This window comes from Centroberyx gerrardi, chromosome 10 (assembly GCF_048128805.1).
Source record: "Centroberyx gerrardi isolate f3 chromosome 10, fCenGer3.hap1.cur.20231027, whole genome shotgun sequence".
In the NCBI taxonomy this organism is placed as follows: domain Eukaryota; kingdom Metazoa; phylum Chordata; class Actinopteri; order Beryciformes; family Berycidae; genus Centroberyx; species Centroberyx gerrardi.
In genome coordinates this window covers 10,891,423-10,913,433 of record NC_136006.1, presented here as the reverse complement: position 1 = coordinate 10,913,433, position 22,011 = coordinate 10,891,423, and the positions used below count along the sequence as shown (strand labels likewise).

The 22,011-nt window shown below is 39.7% G+C and overlaps 3 protein-coding genes across 4 annotated transcripts; 2 read left to right on the top strand and 1 right to left on the bottom strand.

Annotated features, from left to right (window-relative positions):
- The first annotated feature begins 3,707 nt into the window (after positions 1–3,707).
- On the top strand, positions 3,708–6,903 carry cxcr2 (chemokine (C-X-C motif) receptor 2). The gene is made up of 2 exons (XM_071897860.2): positions 3,708–3,816; positions 4,567–6,903. Exons 1-2 carry the CDS (start codon positions 3,745–3,747, stop codon positions 5,650–5,652), a joined length of 1,158 nt encoding a protein of 385 aa, XP_071753961.2. The 5' UTR covers positions 3,708–3,744; the 3' UTR covers positions 5,653–6,903.
- Positions 6,904–9,736: 2,833 nt separating this feature from the next.
- Positions 9,737–13,343, top strand: faima (Fas apoptotic inhibitory molecule a). Its single transcript, XM_071897864.2, has 4 exons — positions 9,737–10,148; positions 10,346–10,574; positions 12,091–12,140; positions 12,544–13,343. Exons 1-4 carry the CDS (start codon positions 10,035–10,037, stop codon positions 12,691–12,693), a joined length of 543 nt encoding a protein of 180 aa, XP_071753965.1. The 5' UTR covers positions 9,737–10,034; the 3' UTR covers positions 12,694–13,343.
- An 857-nt stretch (positions 13,344–14,200) lies between these two features.
- Positions 14,201–21,959, bottom strand: parp9 (poly(ADP-ribose) polymerase family member 9). Of its 2 annotated transcripts, none has more exons than XM_078285956.1 (8): positions 21,807–21,959; positions 19,063–19,974; positions 18,437–18,676; positions 17,790–18,005; positions 17,346–17,406; positions 16,576–17,045; positions 15,869–16,031; positions 14,201–15,612 (listed from the first exon to the last, which is right to left on the bottom strand). In XM_078285956.1, the coding sequence occupies exons 2-8, from the start codon at positions 19,945–19,947 to the stop codon at positions 15,332–15,334; spliced, it is 2,316 nt and encodes a 771-aa protein (XP_078142082.1). In that variant the 5' UTR covers positions 19,948–19,974; positions 21,807–21,959; the 3' UTR covers positions 14,201–15,331. The 2 variants fall into 2 exon arrangements, with proteins under 2 accessions (XP_078142082.1, XP_071753936.2); XM_071897835.2 differs by having other exon boundaries at positions 17,376–17,406.
- Between the last annotated feature and the right edge of the window lie 52 nt (positions 21,960–22,011).

Below are 22,011 nucleotides of genomic sequence, written 5' to 3'. Positions count from 1 at the left end.
TAAGAAGCCAGCGGCCTCCTATTTAAACGACTACTGCCCTGTTGCACTGATATCACTCATCATGAAGTGCTTTGAGCGGCTAGTCAAAACCCACTTCTGCTCCTCCCTTTCTGACACCTTGGACCCTCTCCAGTTTGCATATAGACCAAACAGGGCCACGGATGACGCCATTGCCTTGGCGACTCACACTGCGCTCACTCACCTGGATAAAGGGAATACATATGTGAGAATGCCTTTCATCGATTACAGCTCGGCATTCAATACCATCATTCCCTCAAAACTCGTCACTAAGTTCGTCGATCTGGGACTGGACACCCCCATCTGTAGCTGGATCTTCGACTTCCTGACGGGCAGGCCCCAGGTGGTGAGAATCGGCAGCCACACCTCCTCCTCGCTGACCCTCAACACAGGCGCACCGCAGGGCTGTGTGCCCAGCCCCCTCCTGTATGCCCTGTTCACTTACGACTGTGTTGCCTGTGTTCAAATGTCATCATTAAGTTTGCTGACGACACGACCATCCTGGGCCTCATCACAGACAACGATGAGATGGCCTACAGAGAGGAGGTGAAGGCACTAACCAGCTGGTGCCAGGACAACAACCTCTCTCTCAACGTCAGTAAAACAAAAGAGATGATCGTGGACTACAGGAGACAGCAGGGAGGTGGACACCTTCCCATCCTCATTGGTGATGCCGTGGTTGAAAGGGTCAGCAGCTTCAAGTTCCTCGGAGTTCACATCTCTGAGGACCTCTCCTGGAACCTACACACAGACACCGTTGTCAAGAAAGCTCGCCAGTGGCTCTATTTCCTGAGGAGACTGAGGAAGTCTGGTATGAACGCCAACATCCTCACAAACTTCTACAGAAGCACCATCGAGAGCTTGCTGACCGGCTGCATCACAGTCTGTACTCTGTTCTCCTTGCTACCGTCTGGTAGACGATACAGGAGCATGGCTGCACGCACCACCAGACTTAAAAACAGTTTTTACCCCCAGTCCATCAGGCTTCTGAACTCATAAAATTGGTACCCCTCATTGCATTTCTACTTGTCTGCACTATTTAGATAATAATTGCACTATTTCACGGACTGCTGTATTCAACATACCCTCTGTGCAATACACTGTCACTTTTATGTACATAGATCTCAAAACAAAGGTGAAGGAAAAAGCAGGAGTGAAAGGCCCAGGTCAGGGATTTCCTCCTACTCCTCCTCCCCCATACTCACCCACAAAATAGCCAACTTTCCAAACGACATTGCGCACATACACAAACACTCACACACACACACACACACACACACACACACACACACACACACACACACACACACACACACACACACACACACACGCAAATGCACTGTTGTTCCTGCAACACCAACATCAACAACACCAGCAACACCAACGTTGCTGCGTATATATTTTGTTAATATTTTGCTATTTTTGTATTTTGTATATATTCTGTTAACATTTTGATATTTTTTTGTATTTTGCTATATTTTGTTAATATTTTGCTTATATTTTGTAAATTCTTTTTGCTTATCGTGTCGCCTTATCTGCTGAGCTGACCTGACTCTCGTCCAGTACTTTTCATTGTATTGTTGACCCTGTGTTAACCTACATATGACAAATAAAACAAAACTTAACTTAACTTAACTGGTTTGAATAGGTTTGGGTTAGCTAGCCTGGGACTTATGTAATCAGGAAATTCATTATTTGGGTTATTATTCCTTCAAAGGTTACCAGATCTTTCTTGACGTGGCGAAAACACTTGACTGGTTACAAACAAGAACAACTTTGCCTGAAATGTACACAAATATTTTAGACATGCATGTTCCATTTACATGACTTTTACAGACCTGTAATACAAAAATTGTACATTTTTGGACTTTTTGTGGCAGGGTGAAAATGGTAAAGTGACCATCAGTAGGAAGTCATACAAACTGGCAAAAGCGGCAGAGCAAATAACAGTATAAATATATAAATAGAATAAAATAAATTATATGTACACTTTTCAAATGTAATAAATACAATTTAGAAGATATAGGAGGGAAACAACAGAGTTTCAGTGTTTGTGGAACACTATGGTTTCTTGTGTAAGTGTCTTCTTATCAAACCTTGGTAAACATGGTTATGTTTACACACATTACACACTGCTAGCAGGATTTCACAATAAACTGGACTGTTATGATACCATGGTAGTACAGAAAGTACAGAAAACTGCATGTTGCCTCTTGCTCTCTGATTGGATCAGTCACACACACAGAATCAGTTGACCAGCTGACCATAACTAAATCTATGAAATAAATTTACTAACTACAATGTTTGTCACTGTATTCTGAGGTCTTGCTAGCATATTTTCCTGTCAACCTCTACCAGAAAAAATGTATTTACACCCATCCAGCCAATCAGAATCAAGTATTTACCCAAGCCACTGTGTAAGTTCCCAAGAAGTTGCCTCAGCACTGTTGCCATGGTCATGTAGACATCTTGCTGTCAGGAAACATTTGAGCATAGTTTGCAGTCGCTATTCTTTTTTTTTATGATTTATATTTTATTGAGGTCACTTAAGGACAAATTCTTGTTTACAAGGATGGCCTGGCATAGTTTGCAGTCTCTATTCTTTTTTTTATGATTTATATTTTATTAAGGTCATTTAAGGACAAATTCTTGTTTACAAGGACGGCCTGGCAAGAGGTTGGTCTCTTGGGAGAAAGGGGAGGGGATAAAATGAAACTTCAGATATACAAATGTTTGATATTAAGGGCGATAAGAGGTTAGTCTCTTAGGAGAAAGGGGAAGGGATAAAATGAAACTTCAGATATACAAATGTTCAATATTAAGGGAGATAAAAGACAGGCAACATTTAACAACAAACAGCGTTCCCATTAACAACGAGCAGTAAAACAAAAGGAGAGAGGGGAGCAAAGGGAGAGGAAATAAATAAAGGAAAAAAGAGAGACAGGGCAACAGTATAAAAGGGTAATAAAACAGCACAAATCATACAACAATAGACACATGTATGAGAATAAAAAATCAATTGTAATTGGGGTAGCCTACAGTTAGGACTTGAATTATACTGTAGTATATAGAATTCAAGTGTCCTGTGTGCTGTGTGCTGTACTGCTCTCTAACACACTGCATGCAAATAGATGTGTCATGCCTCCGGTGAATATGACACCAACATGGATCCTTTTTAGTTGGTTAGGCAACATCTTAAGCAACACAGAAATGGATATGTTGGGTGGAAGTTGATAGATGTCACAGAATTTGAAAATGCAAAGTGTCCCACTTGAATTCACGATACACAAGCATGGACTGCTAAAAGAGAGACATGTCCTGTGGTCTATGTGGATTTTAAACATTACATTATAATTAAAGTGTTATTCTAATTTTGTAAAATAAATTGATTTTCTTTTATATTATTTTGGCTTACCATCAACATCTTGGAATCACAATTAGGCTGCTTCACACTTTATCAAGTCACTTCATCAAGTCACTTCATATCAGTTAATTAAAAATAGAGAAAAGAAAACCTGCTGCAGTGCTGTACCTTTTTTCAGACTGTTTGCACCAGATAATATCTGTGGGTTTGTCTACTTCCCTTGAGTCATACCATTTGGCAATTGTTATATTGGTCTGCACACTACATTAGGACTCCTGTCTTCCACCTCTCTAGACAACAATAAAACACTCTCGATAAAGAGGTTCATTCTTGGTAAAGGTGTTCATATCAAGAAAGGAAGGATGAGGCTAAAACTTTTCATAGTTAGTGTTTTGAGATTTTTTGTTCTAACCGATCAAGAAGAGGGGGATCAGGTAAATATTGGAATTACTCGCAATTATGGTATAGCAACTTTTTATTCAGAGCAAAGAAATTATTTTAAATATGTAAGGAAATGATAAAAGATACATGCAACTGTGCATGTAATATATTGTATTCACTGTACATTGGGAAAATATCAAATTAAAGCTGCACTAGGCAATTTCACACATTGGTCGATCAGAAATTGCAGTGAGAGGTAAATGAATATTGAGGACTTCACTAGAAATCATACAATGTGGTGTCAGTAATCTGCACTCATTGGACCTAAATTTCTTCTTCTCCATGGCTGCTGGGGATGGAGGAGCTGAGGAAAGTCTTTTTGCATCAGGTTGAGGCGTTGTTAGCAAGTCCAGCTTTCTCTGGACCGAGCGCTCACTCTGCTGTTTTGTATTTAAGTTTCAATTCTTCACTTACTGTGTGCTGGGAAGATTTCCCACCAGTGACCTTACCTGATACCAAAATACTACTAATAATAATAATTTGGGCAAATAGGGCAAATCTGCAGCATCTCAATTTGGAAGGATGGGATGCTTTTCTTTGTCGTAGCCCCACTTAGACTAATAAGACTGGTGTATTTTTTGCATAAAAATCGCCTGGTGCAGCTTTAAAAGTTTATTTTTGTAATTTCATCAAATGCTATTCTCTACAGTACCACTTTGGGACTAATAAACCAGAACTGCCAATACTGCTGCTACTTCTAGTACTACTACATGATGATTTTCAATGATTTTCTTTTGATGTAGTCCTGGGCAACGCTGGGATCCGACTTTGACCTGACACTCTTCAATGACATGTTGAACGGTACTCTTCCCACGACTGAAGGGGAATCGTCCGCCCCTTGCAGTAAAACTGTGTATGGTTTGAGTAGCTTGGGCCTGATGATCACCTTCATCACTGTGTTTGTCTTCAGCATGCTAGGCAACAGTGTGGTTGTCTATGTGGTTTGTTATATGAAGAAAGGTAGAGCCAGCACAGACGTCTACCTGATGCATCTGGCCCTGGCGGACCTTCTCTTCTCCATCACCCTCCCTTTCTGGGCCGTCAAGATTCATTCTGGTTGGATCTTCGGCAAATTCCTGTGCAAGCTCCTGTCAGGTCTTCAGGAGGCGTCGGTCTATAGCGGTGTCTTCCTGCTGGCCTGCATCAGTGTGGACCGATACTTTGCCATTGTGAAAGCTACGCGGGTCCTGTCTTCCCGGAGTCACTTGGTGGGGCTGGTGTGCAGCATGGTGTGGCTGGTGGCCGGTGTGCTCTCCTTGCCCGTGGCAATTCAGAGGGACACCTTGGAGACTGAGAACATGGAGGGCCACATCCTTTGCTATGAAAACCTGACCGGGGAAAGCAGCGACCGCTGGCGAGTGAGTGTGCGTGTCCTACGCCACACAATGGGCTTTTTCCTGCCACTGGTGGTGATGGTTTTCTGCTACGGCTGCACCATGGTGACACTGTTTCACTCACGTAACCAGCAAAAGCATAAGGCCATGCGTGTCATCCTGGCGGTGGTGCTGGCATTTGTTCTGTGCTGGCTGCCTCACAACATTACCGTACTGATAGACACACTGATGAGGGGCAGGTCGCTTGGGATCGAGACGTGTGACGTCCGGAACAGAGTGGACTTGGTCCTGTATGTGACCCAGGTGATGGCTTTCATGCACTGTGCGGTGAACCCAGTGCTGTACGCCTTCATCGGGCAGAAGTTCCGTAACCAGCTGCTCGCGGCGCTCCACAAACGCGGCCTCATCAGCAAGAGGCTTCAAGTGGCTTACAGGAAGGGTTCTGCCAACAGCACAGGAAGCTTCAGGTCTAGAAACACATCTGTGACCCTGTAAATTACTCCTGATGGATGATGAGCATTATCTGTTGTGAGTCAGATGGAAGTCATTTTCATTTGCTCCATCATCATGTGAGGAATATAGAGAGGAATGTTATAGAGCTGGTTATCATCTGGTTCGGTACTGGGCCCCTTTTCTGTTAAAAAAATATTAACCACATTGTTTGTTGTGATAAGAGTGTGAAAATCGACAAAAACTAAAATATGTAGGCCCTGCGTCATTCCAAATCTGAATGACAATCTGTAAAATATCAAAACACCATATCCATCACTCCATAACCTTTTTATATAATTCAACCATAGGTGAATAATGTACAGTGTGGGAGTATTATCCTTCAAACAATACCATGCATATATACATGTTGGAGGTTCACAGGGACACATTTGAAGTTAAAATTGGTTTGGAGACTGTCATCTACTGTCAAAAGTCCAGCTGGATGTCTGATCCAGCATCCTGTCAGAACCCAAAAGTGAACCCAGCACTGAAAAAATTATTGTCTCAGTGTGTTTTGATGATCATAAGATGTGATTTAACCTTGTTTTAAATGTAATTATTGCAATTGTAGGCTTGTTTATTTACAATTTTCAAAACCTGTCTGATTTATCATGAAAAGAAAGTCCTTTTAGTCCTTCCAAAAATCACTTGACCCAGTGTTTTTGTTTTTGAGATATTGTAAGCATGACTTATTAACATCTGTTTGCAGTTCATTCATTAGCAGGCTACAAATCAATGGGGGAGAGAAGCATTTCTCTGAAAAATCCTATTTTAAACCCATTTATGTAGCTGATTATGTTGTGAAAAGGTTACAATATTGTTTGGAGAGAGTTGCATGTCCTTTATCAGAGAAATAGTTTTTAGGGTGTTTTGGACTAACAGTTCACCTGGATCATGATAAATTGAACAAGCTTCTTAATAAAACTGAAGTATCCCTATAATGCTTTGCTTTTAATTCTATGTTTATATAGCTATTTTGTAATTTGAATATTGTGAACTTAAGGTCTTAACTCAACAAAGTTTCATTTTTTTGCTTGAAACGAGGCAGTAGGAAAAAAACATAGTATCTTTGAAGAAATAATCAGATATCTTAATCTTTCAAAACAGGAGGAAGTGGTGAAGTCAACCTTATACTGTGTTCCTGCAGTCTTGCCTGTACATGCTTCTTTAATTTTACCACAACTACATGGTATATAAACATCCTGCATGTTACTGCTGTTATGGAAAAGACTTCTAAGTAGTAATCATTCATTAACCAATTGTTTTCATTGTCTAATGAAAATAAAAATGTTGGAAATCGGCTTTAATTTTTCAGTGTCTTGCAACTTGTCTCTGGCTACAGGATATGTCAAGGTGTCTAGACATGATTAGATCATGATCATTTACACACTGGTCTGTGATATTATTAATACTATTATTATTTCCTTTTAGCACAAATACACTGAGGATAAATTAGACTCTTGGTTCAGCTTGTCCTTTATATGAGTTTGTGTGTGTGTATGTGCACATGGTTGCATGTCTGAGTGTGTGTAATGTGTGTGTTTGCATGTGCATACATCTGTTGGTGGCTCTGTGATAGAAATAAACTATAGGCCTAGATATCATTCCATATGTGTACAGTATATACATATCATTTCTCCTTTGAAAGATCAATTTTGAAGCAATTTTGAAAATATAAACCCTTTTTCATATCACCCCAAAATTAAAACGGAGTAAAAATAAAATGCAACCTCTTTAGGTCAGAGCATACATTCACATAAATTACAACAGAAATATGAAACTACCCTGTAAAAGCACTAGATTTAATGGAACATAATAGTGATTATCAGCACTGTATAAATTAGTAATGTGAAGTTCAGGTGAAATTCATATGTGGCTTGCTTATGACTGCTTTAAGGACAGGAAGAATAACAAAAGATACCCGCAGACCGGATTGCTGCTCCTTCAGTGGTTTATTTAGACAGATTCTGACTGCAGCTGGTCTTTGAAGGACATACGTAAACCGCAAGTGGAACTGAGTGTACGGATATACTTTTCTATTTCATTTCCTCCAACCCTTTTGTATCATGCACCTGGTTAATATTTTGGACGTGCATACAGTCCTGCTGCATCACAGACATAGTCATGTGCAACGTATCAAAGATAAAGCCCACTGAAACCCTTTCGTAACCATCTCTGAATGACCAATGTGGCCACGATATTCATTGTTTCCCAGATGAGTCAAAACCGAGGCGCCTCTGCACTAGTACAGTATTTTGCAGCCTATATTTTGTGGTATCATTACTGTGCTCTCTATTGAAACAAGTATTTATTTTTTATTTTATTATTTCTGAAAGGCATGGTCTTGAAGATGTTTCATACAGTAGGCTACCAACAAGACCTATAGATTCTCAAAAAAAGCTGTGTTCTGCCTCAGCCTCCATACACCATGAATGCAAAAAGCCCATGCCCTGCCATTGCTCTGGTGTAATGTAACATTGGTTTTGAGTGAAAATGAGAATAAACAATAGGCTAAATGATGATATTGACAGAGGTGATGTCATGAAGTCAAGTAAAGTCACATTTTATTTATATAGCATATAATTCATACCAGCGCAGACAAGAAAGAGAGATTAGTAAGAAAATAAGAGCATGTAAATACACAAATGTATCTAGAGAGCAGAAATTATACCTGGGGTGACTGATTGACAGGAGAATGTAAGTTTCATATAAGAATACTACTTTTAATCCTACAACAACTAGTAGCCTAGGCTACTGCTACTACTGCTGCTACTACTACTTCTACTACTGGTAGGCCTACTGCTACAACTACTACTACTACTACTACTACTACTAGGCCTACTACTACTACTAGTACTACTACTGATAGGCTACTGTACTGTTGCTACTGCTACTACTACTACTACTACTACAAGTAATAATAATACTTTTGACCACCCTCCACTGAATGTGAACTCTCAGACATAGCTGTTTTCAGAGATTAAAAAACTAAAAAAAAAAAAAGTCTGCTGTTTACTCCTGTGGGGGCGGGGTCAGGAATCTACGTAACCGGATATCATGTTACCATAGTGACAGCAAAGCCACAGCTAGTCTGTTGACTGCCCACAGCAGCAAGCCTTGCAAAGCACATAAAATAAATTGCGTTACAGTCGACTGCTTTTTAATTTGTTACCTACTGAGCTAGAGTGCTGACTTCAAGACCATTAAGGTAATTGCGATGGATATCCAAGAGTGACATTCGTGAGATAACACCTACGATTATCCGCTTATAATTAGGTAGTGGTGTGCTGCATTGAACAAGCTAGTAGATTGTAGAAGCGCTCGGTTGGCTGATGCATTCATATTTCCGGTTGATTTTCAAAATAAAATCCCAGTTGATTTATCCCAGAGTCGAATCTTAAGCGTCACTAATATTCACTTTTATGTTTGTTTGTTCAATAGTGAATAGTGCATGAAGTCTACAGTGTTTATGATAGCCAAGGCAGATTGCAGACTACCTGCAAACACTTCCAGAAGAATAAGTGATGTTTTCACAACAAATGTTTTAATGCTTCATTAATGCTTTAAGCACTGACCAGCTGTAATAGTCCCATGTCTGGCCAATGCAGGCAACCCTGTAAAAGCACTGAATTTAATGGAACATATGCAGCAAGCCCTGGTGAAACCATTATGTGAGTTCTGGACATTAAATGATTTCTTCAAAATGTTCCTGACTTTTTAATAAAGCCATATACATTGGTCTTCAGGTGAAAAGGTGGTTATAGTGTGCAATTCACCATGAAACATTATTTCAATTTAAAATCTCAATGCATCCTTTATTTTGGAAGTGATTGTGAATAGGTTTCTACATAATGGCCTGGTCTGTTTTGTGTAGGATTAATGTACTTCTATAGCATGTAGTAGATAAGAGAAATTTTGCAATGATGTTATGAATAACAGTCATTAATATTTTTTGCTCAGACTATAGATTTGCATCTCTTTGTTTTTATGTAGAAAGTAGTTTAATTTTGTGCTTTTATTTTGAAAGGAAAATCTACACACCGGAAGTTTAATGCAACAAGCATAACAAAACTTACCATAAGTTATCTTTTAGCCATGATTCTAACATTAGTCACCTTCTACTCTTTTTAACATTGCTAACGTTCGCTGACTATTCTAGTTAGCTATGCAGTGCCTGCTGCTGTTAGATACAATCGAACATATACAGAAAAGGACTATTTTATTTGTTTAACGTATTTCTCTTTAGCTAACGTTAGCTAGCCAGCCACATATGGAATCAGATACCTATGTAGCTTGTTAGCTAACTAGCGTTTAGCGTCAGTCATTCATTTAGGCATCTAGCAGTCTGGTTTTTGTTTACTCCAGCAGGCGCTGAAGAAGTTAGGATGTCGAATGACCTGGTTGGAGTGTGGGAGGTGGCGCTGAGTGATGGAGTCCACAGAATAGAGTTTGAACATGGCACAACCACTGGAAAGAGGGTCATCTACATTGATGGAAAGGTATGAATTATGAACTTCCTCAGTAGCTAGGGCCTCTTCCCTCCTCAATCTCTCTATGTTGAATTGAAGTTTCTCATTCCATGCTCAGTTCTGTTAGTTAATTGGAGACACTCTGAAAACTGACCTAAAGAATGAGGTACCTAATGTGTCTGTTTTACTCAGGCAAAGTCTTGTTCTGATTTCACACCATTTAACAGGAGATAATAAGAAGGGATTGGATGTTCAAACTTGTGGGGAAGGAGACCTTCAGTGTGGGCAGCTCGGACACCAAAGCAACCATCAACATTGATGCAGTGAGCGGCTTTGCCTATGAATACACCCTGGAGATCAACGGGAAGAGCTTGAAGAAGTACATGGAGAACAGATCAAAGGTCACCAGCACCTGGGTGCTCAACTTGGACGGCATCGACATTAGAGTGGTCCTGGGTGAGCCTCTCTGTGTTTCTGTATTAATATTCTACCTTTTATTTTATGTTCTGAACACCGGTGCTGTTTCCCTCAGTCAGGAATGAATGCATGAGTGTATTTTTCAGCTCTTGTCACCGGAAGAAGAATAGCCTACCAATATTTTAAATCTGCAGCCACAGAGTTCATCATCTCCTTATAACGTTACATCTCAATTGATCAGTCCAGATAAAGTTTCCTATGTGATTCCTGCCCTACCCACTGATGTAATGTCAGAGTTGAGTCTAAGCTCTTTAACTGCTTAATGTCCCACACCATCTTCAGCCACCACTGCCATCTGGGAAAGCTAATCCCTCTGCTTCGTGTAATCACACCGCTTACAGCCGATCAGATAACATAACACCTTGTGTATGTACAACATGTTAAGAGCTACATTAGCACGCAATGTTGATAGATATGAACGGGGTATCTGCCTCTGTGGTTTAATTCATGCTCTGCCTCAGCAGTGGAATAATCTCATTAATCCACTCAGATGGTTGGCCGAGGAATGTAGGTGTGATCTGCAATGGTAGTCTTACAGATGAAACTCTGTGGCAGCAGATTAAAACTACATACTGCCATCTACATACTGTTGTTAGAACTGCAAAAACAGCCTAATGTTTCTCTCACTCTCACATGGCCAATATAGAAGTTTCTACTGCCATAGAAAACCTAGATAAGTCACAAAGTTTAACAAATGGTTTAAATGGGTTAAGCAGGCTTCGACAGCTCATGGAAAATGATACATGTCCAGAAAGTGAAATGTTAAGTTTTTAACACCAAGCTTGCCCCCTGGTAGATCTCAATATCTTTGAATCCCAATTAACAGATTTACTGATTCCAGTTGCCCCCAATGATAGTTGTAGCCAGTCAAAATAAGACATATGACATTCATATCAACTATTCAACAAGAAAAATCACATTTGAACGGAAGACTCCGAAGAAAATGCATTTGCCATGGAAAGTCATAGAATTCGATTGGCAAAAATGTTATAGAACTGTGTGTTGTGTGTACATAAGCACAATTGCCACTGGCAGCTGTCTCTCTAAAGGACAGAGCCTTTATAGCAGGAAGTGAACAGGGAATGACCATCATGAGCTTTACTCTTCAGGGGATCATTTCCCTCTACTGACTATGTGGTGTTTGTCATGTACATCACCTTGCCTACAGAGCCTGTACTCCCATTGTGTAATTCCAGACACAAGCTCAGCTGTAGTAGTAGTAGTAGTTGTATTACTTTGTTGATTCCATCATGGGACTTTCCTTATCAGTGAAACACAAGTGATACAATACACAGAACAGACTGCTCTTGTGCCTGTACTGCCGGGAAACCAAACTGAGAGGATGAACAAACGACTGCTCAAACCTTTCCATACACATATACATATACACTAAATATACTGAAACTTGCTTTGCTACTGGAACTTGCAGTGAACAATGTGTTCTCACTGCCAGTCGTATCTTTCATTTACTCAGTGTTTGTTTACTTTCGCCCAGAGAAAGACACCATGGATATTTGGTGTAACGGACAAAAAATGGAGACTGCGGTAAGTATAATACTTTCAGGCTGTACATATAAAACTTTTATATAAGATTTATGCATAGATTTTAGATTTTCCACTAGTTTTGCAATACTTTTCCCCGATTTGTTAAGCATTAAAGGGATACACCACTCAATTTCAGAAGTCATATATTGTATTCCTGTTGTCTAGGAAAGTCAAATCAACATTTGTGAACGTTAATAACTGTCTCCCAAAGTCAGAAACCAAAGATCTAAGACTTGTACCTGTCTTTCTGGCCTAGAACTGATAATGCTGTCAAAAACTCAAACCGCAATGGGTGCAACATCCCGTGGTTCTACAAAATCAATCTCCAGTTCACTGTCTATTGACGATGTTGAACTGAACCATACCTTTCTCAGCCCGCACTCATCCTCACTTGCGTCCGCAGGGAGAGTTCGTGGACGACGGCACGGAGACGCACTTCACTCTCGGCGACCACGACTGCTGCGTGAAGGCCGTGAGCAGCGGGAAGAGGCGAGACGGCATCATTCACACACTGCTCGTGGACGGCACAGAGATAGCTGAATGCACCGAGTGACCGTGTGTGCGTTTGTTCACATTTGCGCGAAAGCAGAGGTTCGGTTTGTGTGTGCGTATGACTCTGTACATGTATATTTGAGAGAGCAAGAGGGTATAAATGAGAGGATGAGCGTGTTAATAGACACTATTGGAATCAGGGACCAACTGAGAAAAATATTGAATCCCCCTAAGGCCATTCTTAGGAGGGAATATTAGCCATATGTCTGCAGTTTGGATGAGAAGGAGGCAGTCATAATTTCAGTCACAAAAAGGGAACGAATGTCTTAAATTTCAAATGTGACAGCCTGGCATCATTCCAGGGAGTGCACTGCCGCTCTATCAGGAGTGATCTTTGTACAATATCAAATTGACATGTATGAAATGTTTTTTCTTTGATTGATGCAGCCAGCTGATATTGCAATAATGTGCCAGTAATTTGCTTTTTTGTAGGCTGCTACAGGTGTGATGTCAGGTGTGTCTAAACATGTCCTAGGGTGCATAGTCTACAATGGAATGGCTGTAACAGTTTCATAGACAATCAGATTCAGATATAAGAGCAACAGCATTTATAATCATATACACAGCCAAAGTGAATCATTTCCTTATTTCTAAACACATTTTAAATTAAAAATGAATTAAAATTTCATTTATTTTTTTGTGAAGGGCAGATTAACAGAGAAAACATAATTTTTATTGTGGTCGCTGTAGAGTAAAAGAATATTTTTCAACAAGTGACGGCTAGAGGATTTTTCCAACATAGATGAATGTCTCCAATGTTTGTTTACATTTTACAAAGTGAGGCATGCTCTTTCTTGGAGCATTGGTAAAACTACAGTAAAGAATTGTACACTCATATGTAGTGTACATTAATCTGAGAAGTAGGACACTGATACTATCCATAACTAATGGATTGTAGCGTGATTTGTTACATAAATTAGTCAGCTGTGTTGTTGTACTCCTTAGAATCTGAGGGACTTGTATATGTTCATTTTAAGTCTTAAATATGTCCTGTATAAATACTTAATGTTTATATGTATATTTTATTTTGTTTGCTGTTATTACATGTTTGTAAAATGTATATTGTGTTTAATTTTATTAAATCTCTATACTTGAGCAGGTTTTGTTATTGAGGTTCAGCAGGGAAGGGTCATGAGATTTGAATCATCACGTCAATAAGACAGCGACGCTAAACTGTTATGATGCCTGTGGTACTCAAGTATCATAGTATTGAAAATATTTGGAAGAAACTCATGGTCTGTGTATGACTGTAGCGTGTGCTGTAACTACTTAAATGTTAGTGAGCAGTTTTCAGTATTATTTGGTGTTGTATCACACCATTTATCTGTATGCTCGATCTGGTGTTGCAGAGTAAAAGTGATATTGTCACAGCTCTAGTTGACGTCATGATGATGGTGCAGTTAGCAGATTGTTGCTGCACTTCTATGGAGTGAACCATTCCATTAAACTATTCTTCCATGGTAAATCGGTTCTTCTACATTCTTCAAACAGAGAGGAAAACACTACGATTGTTCAAACTATAACCACATTTTAATTTTGATTTCTGCCTTTACATGCTCCATCCCACTGTAGTCACAGTCTCCATTTTGTTACACAATCAAAGTTTGACAATCATCGTCAGTGTATCAGAAACAGTTCACAATGAGGTTACAATAACGCATTTGTATTACAGTGGTTATGCAGTATGCCCCACCCTTTTGCTAAAGCCTTGTATCTGTTGTATTAAGGATTACATTATATCATGTGGTCTTTCTCTAAACAAGTCAGTTTTATAGTTCCAGTATACAAAAATTGGTTACATTTATTGCTGTTATCTGAGGGCACTTGTGGAGAGAACTTACATACTGCTGTTGTCATGTGAAAACCCCGCAACTCCAACTTAGGTGATTTTTGTTTTTTTCACTTTATTTGAATAATTACATGGTCTACTATTGGTTGAGAAAACTCTCGGACCTCTTGGGCTTATAAACACTTTCAAAACCCCATGGATAAACTCAAAAATGCATTTGTGTCAACCTAAAAACAAGGCTGTTTTTCTTAATTCTTTAAAAGTTTACATTTTGGAGATGCAAGGTTTTCACCTAACATGGTGATGTATCATGTGGTGCCACTAAAGCAAATCACGCAGATGTGCATCTACTTATATAAAATACAAGGTTATTGCCATTAGCAAATGTTAAACTATCTTTCAAGTTGTATCATTATACAAATAACAATGCTTTCTCTTCCAATATTCCTGCCACCATCTAAAATATACGATCAGCCAAAAAGTAAATAATAATAAAAACAAACAAAAAAAATCAGTAATAAGTAATGAGAGTGTTTCACCAGATTCAATAAGGCTATTTCCAACTTCATGATAACAAAATTGAAAAAAAAAACAGTGTTTTACTATCAAAAAAACACAAGTTGCATCAACTCACTTAATTTCTTTACCGCCGTTTCCTCTGCAATTTTATGCTGGGGGGTAATTTAAGTTTGGGGTCCACATCTGATTCTGATTTTGGTCCCCGTTATGGTTGCACAGCTAAAAAAGCTTTTCTTTGAAGATCATAATAGAATCATTAATTCCAAACATTTGAAATATACTTCTTTGTGTTTTCGAAGGATATACGTCTAAATTATACTGTTATTTTCTGTTATTTTATTTTTTTGCAGATGATAATGTACTTGGGCAGAGCTTGGTAACCACTGAATATGACAGAGATATCAGATCCTCCACTGACAATGTCGTACAGAACGACTGGGTCGTCGCCCACAGCAGGTGGCACAATAAGGTCTGGGTTACCGGGGACAGAGCTCCCTGTCAGCACCTCGGCCTCCACAAAGTACAGATACTCCTCCTCCGCCAGGTCCTTCCACACCTCCATGGCCTTTTTCACGCTGCCAGTGAAATAGATGCCCTCTCCATACTTTGGGTCTGTGTAGAGGAAAATGCACAAGAAAAATAGCTGTACTGTTTCTTTACATCTTTTATACGATTATCTTTTTTGTTTGCTTTACTGTGCCATATCTTATTATGCTCCCAATTTCCACCCAGGAATTAATCAAGTTCCTAAAATTTCATTACTACCTGACAAAAGACAAAACGACCCTCGGAAAATTACATTTGTCAAAACTTTATGTAAGAACGTTACATAATCAAATACTACTTTTAGCGGCATTCATTAACATACCATCAGGTGGTGCGTACTCCCTCTGGAATCCAACATGGCTGACCATGTCGCAGAACTGTGCAGGTATGCGTTGATACAGTTTCAGAGGACGAACGGTTGAGCGTAGCTGTTTTCTCTTGAGCTCAAAGAGCTCCTTCAGAGCTCGGTTCTCCACTTCGTCCACCTATAACACATCATAGATGCAAAAACAATGAAAAACAAGGGTCAAACAGTGGTGTGATATCAGACCTGGGAAAATAGCAATTTGATATATTTTAAATAAAAGTACAAGCTACACTTCCTCTATCTTATCTTGGAAGTAATGCGTCCACCTTGAAACTGTTCAGTTGAGTGTTCCTCAATTAGTTTTAATATTTGAAACCATATGAAGTGAGTTATTCTCTAAAATACTATATATCCATTTTGGAAAAACAATGAGTACCTAAAGTCTATCCTTTTATATCCAGTCTGTAAAAGTGTTATAGTTCTCACAAACAAGGACTTAAAAATTATCTACCATCTTTAAAGGGCACCATTATATGGTTTTATTTGTCTATATATCATTTTGTTTTAGCAGGCGACACTTTTTTCAAATGTGGGTATCTACTTTTGGAATAAAAGCTCTATTTGTGTATCAGAGGGTGAGTGGCTTAGTTATAACATCATACAGTCATATCTTGCAGTTAAGACTTGGGCCTAAAATGTTTTTTTGTTGCACTTACACCTACCCGGATTACTTGCAGCTTTTGACTCCTGAAGATAGATTCTTCTGAGAAGTCAGAACTGTAGCGGTCAACTGGCTTCCTTTCATAGGACACACTCCTAGCTGACATGGTCATGTTCTTCTCTTCCTCTCTGACAAACTCCTTCTGGACGTTGCAGAGCATGGCCTCCACCCGCACCCCGACAACTGCCACATCTTCAACTGATTCCCCTTTCACCATTATGCCTGCACAACCTTTCTGAAAAAACTCCTCAATGACAACACCCCTTTTAGTTTGACGGGACAGCTGCTGAAATTCCTGCTCGCCAAAGTACTGGATGAAGTTGTTGGGGACAATGACGCTGCCAGATGATTTGAAGAGAAGGTCGGTGAGCCATCGTTCAGCCTCGCGTGTCGTTTCTTCAGAAGGGCCGCTCAGACTGATCTGTGGACTGGGAGTCCTGCTGCCACGAAACTCGTCATTCTGCTCAAATCCTGATAGAGAAGACATAAAAAAAACACAATCATTATTGCAATTTAGGATAATTATCAAAATTTGTTTCAGTAGTCTCAGCCAAGCAACAGGATTGGTCAAACCAACTTTTCAGTCGTACACATGCATTGGTAACCATTGTATAAAAGCCATAATGCCTTTAAGGATGTTCTTTACTGTGACTGTGGGTACTTCAGTACTTCCAATGGTGCGAGGCACTCCATCACCATCACAGTAAAGAACGCCTTCTCGGGTATTACTGCTATGTATATTAAATGTTAATTCCAATATTATGTTGTTACCATGTGAGGGGCCAGGATGAGATGCCGTACCCTGGAGAAATCTCATTTCATCCTCAAAAGCCTAGAAAGAGAGGGTCATTAATATTATTTTTTTTGTATGAGACAATTCACAATGAATAAATGCCATTATCAGTTGATATATAATGAAGGCATTGCTTAAATCACTCATTAAAACACATATTTTACAGATTCTGATTGTATTTGTGTTTTATTCCTCTAATCTTACTTTTATGGGATTTTTTATTGTTTAGCTTATTACCTCTTATTTAGTGTTGTTTAATTTTATATAAAACAATTTGTACTGCTATACACATAAAGTTGATTATTATTTCTATTATTACTCCTGTAGAGGCACTTCTGTCTCTGCCTCTGACTGCAGGCCGATATTGACAGTACAGCAACATGAGTTCGGTAACATGACTCGTGGCATTTTTGCGACATGACCTTGAATGTGTCTTTGTCAGGAGGATAGATGACAAAGTGGATGTCCATCCTGTCTGAGGCTGTCTGGGCGAAGTGAGATGCTGCATGTGTCATGATCTTGGCAGCGTCTCTTTTACTGAAGTTAAGGTTGCCAGTGCCGATGGCTGGAAAGGCGATTGACCCGTGGCGAGCTGCGGCTGCCCTCGTTAAGCAGTTGTATATTATGGTGGAAAGACTCTGAAATTAATGAATGAACAGATATATTGATAGATAGATAGATAGATAGATAGATAGATAGATAGATAGATAGTTCATTTGATATTTGGTTGTAATGTTTTGTTTTGATTTGAATTTATGAAAAACTCTAATTATGGTACATTATCACATTAAACAAGTATATAATGCAATTTTTTTTTCATTTTCATCTTTACGGTAAGCTGTATTTAGCACTACATGGTATAAGTGTTCTCTGGGTGACATCACTAACAAGACAAATTCAAACATATTAACTTTAACAGTAAAATCCAGTGAAAATTATTGAGATGTGACAAATGTCTTTCAGTTTTTTACTTTACAGTTACAGCTATCTGCATAATCTTTCAAAAGATTCTTTTTTGTTTTTTTTAAATGCCCCTCAACATTGAAGGAATACTTAACTCATACTGTACCTTTTGCGCTGCTTTGTCCCCTTCTTGAGGACATACAGTGTGATACACCTGTTTACACTTTAGATCATATGGTTTTGAGGGAATGATATGAGGCATGTTCGTTTGACCAGTGAGATAAGATTTTTTATATTGATCCATTTCATTTTGCATTTTGTAGCCAGCTCTCTCGAGTAAAGCTTTGGAGATATCACCAGCTGACAAATTTAAGTTTTGTGATGTGGTGTTCACGATGACATCCGTCTGAAAGGAGACAAAAACACAGATGGTTTATGAAAAAGCAAAAATACAGTTTGTGAGAAGCGCCATCTACTTGATAAGATTTTTCCTGGATTTTAGTGAGGCTTGGGTGATAACATCACCAACTGGATTGGTTTTGTACAGCAGGCAGGGGATGAAGGGCAAACAGCCTTTAAGAATAAACATATGGCCACTGGGATTTTTACATGAATTTGGAGAAGTCAGGCACCATATTACACACAGGATAATTAGGAATTTTTATATCCCTCTGAGATACACATTCAAGTCCGCATTTCACCAGAGGTCAGCATGCAGGGGCAGGCAGGGACAGTTAACAAGTAAGTAAATAAGCAATTAACAAATAATGAATAAACATTAAATATTCTTACCTGCTGTTCTTCAATTCTACCCTTCTTCAGTATCAGACTGACTTTCCCAATCTGGACAGCGGTTTCTGGGGTTTTGGCAGCACCTTTCCCTTGGCTCCCTGCTGCCTGGCTGTATGACATGTGTGTGTTTGCTAGTGTCTTACGGCAGGCTCTCTCCATTTCCGAGACAGAAGGCTCATCATGGTTCACCAGGAGGATCTCGCTGGGAAGATGTCCTGGTTTTTTCTGGTCATAGTATTTTTTCAGGGTTGTCACTATGATCTCCGCACATCGCGGGAGGGGGAAGTTGAACAGTCCGGAGCTCAAAGCAGGAATGGCGACAGACTGCAGACCGTGTTTCTCAACTATGGCAAGGATGCTCCGCACTGCTTCTGCCAGCTGTGGTTCAGCCTGGGCAACAATGGCCGCAGTTGGATTTCTTGGTACTCTTGGGCCCACAGCATGAATTATCATCTTGCATGGTAGCTTCCCAGGTTTTGTGACAACTGCTTCTCCTGTTTTCAAGGCACCACACCTCTTGATGTATTGTCTACTTTCTCTCTGGATCTCTGGGCCACCAGCATCGGACAGTGCCTGCGCAAGGCCGCCGTAATGCTCAAGCTGATCATTAGCGGCATTAACAACAGCATCCACTGTGAAATTGGTGAGATCAGCCTTCCACACAGACACCTTCACGCCGTTCCGCAGGTGAGCAGAAAACCTCAATTCTGGGACAACAGTTGGCCTACTCCACTGTCCTGAGCTTGGATCTCTGTCAAAATCCACACCATGGATTTCGACCGAACACCCAAATTTGCTTTGAAGGACATCTTTCAGAGCAGGTCCACACTGTCTCACAATGTTAAATGAGGCCCCATGAAGAGGAACATCTAATTTGCTGGCCATGACTCCCACAGACAACCCAATATCGATCTAGGGAGAGGGTTTGTGTGTCAGTAAATGCATCATCAATATGCAAGCCTACACAGTGACTCCAATGTTGGGATGTCATATTTGATGCTTATGATTATGATTACTGATGTATTTTTTAATGTTATCCAACAGTTTTTCAGGCAGCGGTGGTAATTTTCTTGCTGTAGCGGTGTAACGCTGTTAAACGAATGCAGAGGAAACACTGTCGGGATGTTACATTGGGTGCTTGACCCTGACATACTTTGACTTTATTACACTTATCTGCTTTGTAACAAATGAAAGCTCTTTATCTACTTTGTAACAGATGAAGCTTCAAACATCATGCCGTCGCCTGATATGTTTCAAAGTGGATTAAGACAACGCATACAAATGAATGATCAGCAACTATGTTTAAATGCACACTACAACTTTGATCTCAATATGTAATAATGAGGAGGGAAATGATTGACATCTCTTGGTGCCAATAGTAGTATAGGTATAGGTGCAATAAGGAGGCACCCCACAATGTGTTCAATCAATAATTGCAGGAGAGGCAAGATTTTTTGAAAATTGTAATATCAACAAAACACTTTTCTACTAAGCATGTCAGTGGCTTAACTGAATGATTCTTATAATCAAAATAAGGGCAATAATTAGATTTTTATGTACATGAAAACATAGTGAGTGATGATACCGTTTGTCTCTTAAAGAAATTAAGTTCTATATCTAATAACAACCGAAATAAACTAAATTGGTAGCTATGTGTCGGATTAGAAATCCCAACTTTAAGTGAGGTTATTGTGGCAGCAGTAGACAGTATTCATTTATCAAAGGAAATACCTCTGATTTAACAATTCATGTTTTTCTTACGATCTATGACAGCTGAATAACTGTGATCATAAGCATCTCTCTCCAAAACAATAGAAACCAGAGAACTGAGACCTGAACCTGGGATTTCAGCAGGAGCACCTGGAACCAACAGGCAATTAACTAGAGAATGGTTTCCTGGACCCACACACTGTGTTTAAGATTTTATACACAAATTCATTTTATTCTACGGCAGTGTTTTCAGGTCTGACGATCAGATGATGCTCCTTTACCCCCCACGGTCACCTTTACCTGCTTTCCCAATTCATTCTTTATGACAGACACTCCCAGTCTTGGCCATGTGGGGGCAGTGAGACACTAGGAGGAATTTCACTGGCCTAGTTTGAAATGGGGAAAAAAAAAAAAAAACTTGTGGCGATCTGAAAAGCCACTGTGAATATCTTGCAGTATCCCCTTGTGTTTTTGCGGTTTCTTCATTTGGGAGAGAGTTGTTCATGTTCATAATTACTGATCTGGCTGCATTAGTGTCCACAAAATGTACCAAATGAGTGCTATTCTCCATTTAGTCCAGCAGAGGGAGACGTAGACAACATCCAACGAGCCAGGTAATCTCACTAACTAGTGTCCAGAAGCCTCAAAAAGCCTTATTCACTAACAAGCAGGGGAGTTAGGCCCAAATGCATTTGTTTCACTGTTGTGAAGCTTAATTTTAATTTTGGTTGTCCATTCCCATAGCTTGGCGAAATTATAGATAACTTAGAATAAAAACAGGTCACGCAGTTAACTTTTCTCTCTGTATTTGCACTTGGTTTCTACAACAGCGGGTGCTGACGCATGATGAAGTGACAAGGAAACATGGTGGTTGTGCAGCGTTAGCGCGATTCAAGTACTTTGCCTACATTAAGAACACAATGTCAATCGTGTATTATATTTCAACACCGATCTTCAGCGAGGCATACCATACATTTTGAAGAAATATAAAGTGATTTTGCACAAAAACAACGAGACTGTAGTTTTGTACTCACCCACCAACCGTCTGGAAAGCACCTTGGTAAGCCCGAAAGTGAAAGGAGAAAGATGGAGTAGCTATACGCCCCCCAAGGAGATTTGCCAAGTTTTCAGCTTTTTAAATAGTAAACCTTTTAGTAACTTTGCCCGGCCTTCAACAGTCACCGAACAGCCTGCGTTAACGCTACACGGGTTTGCCTTACTACCTCGCTTCTCTCTGAC

What these genes read in the sequence shown, in the direction of transcription:
- cxcr2 (XM_071897860.2), top strand. Translation starts at nt 3,745, where the DNA reads ATGAGGCTAAAACTTTTCATAGTTAGTGTTTTGAGATTTTTTGTTCTA. An exon ending in ATCAAGAAGAGGGGGATCAG is followed by an intron (nt 3,817 to 4,566) that starts GTAAATATTGGA and finishes CTTTTGATGTAG; the next exon opens with TCCTGGGCAACGCTGGGATC.
- faima (XM_071897864.2), top strand. Translation starts at nt 10,035, where the DNA reads ATGTCGAATGACCTGGTTGGAGTGTGGGAGGTGGCGCTGAGTGATGGA. An exon ending in CGACATTAGAGTGGTCCTGG is followed by an intron (nt 10,575 to 12,090) that starts GTGAGCCTCTCT and finishes ACTTTCGCCCAG; the next exon opens with AGAAAGACACCATGGATATT. An exon ending in GACAAAAAATGGAGACTGCG is followed by an intron (nt 12,141 to 12,543) that starts GTAAGTATAATA and finishes TTGCGTCCGCAG; the next exon opens with GGAGAGTTCGTGGACGACGG.
- parp9 (XM_078285956.1), bottom strand. Translation starts at nt 19,947, where the DNA reads ATGGCCAGCAAATTAGATGTTCCTCTTCATGGGGCCTCATTTAACATT. An exon ending in GTAGAATTGAAGAACAGCAG is followed by an intron (nt 18,677 to 19,062) that starts GTAAGAATATTT and finishes GTCTCCTTTCAG; the next exon opens with ACGGATGTCATCGTGAACAC. An exon ending in TCATCCTGGCCCCTCACATG is followed by an intron (nt 17,046 to 17,345) that starts GTAACAACATAA and finishes CTTCTCTATCAG; the next exon opens with GATTTGAGCAGAATGACGAG.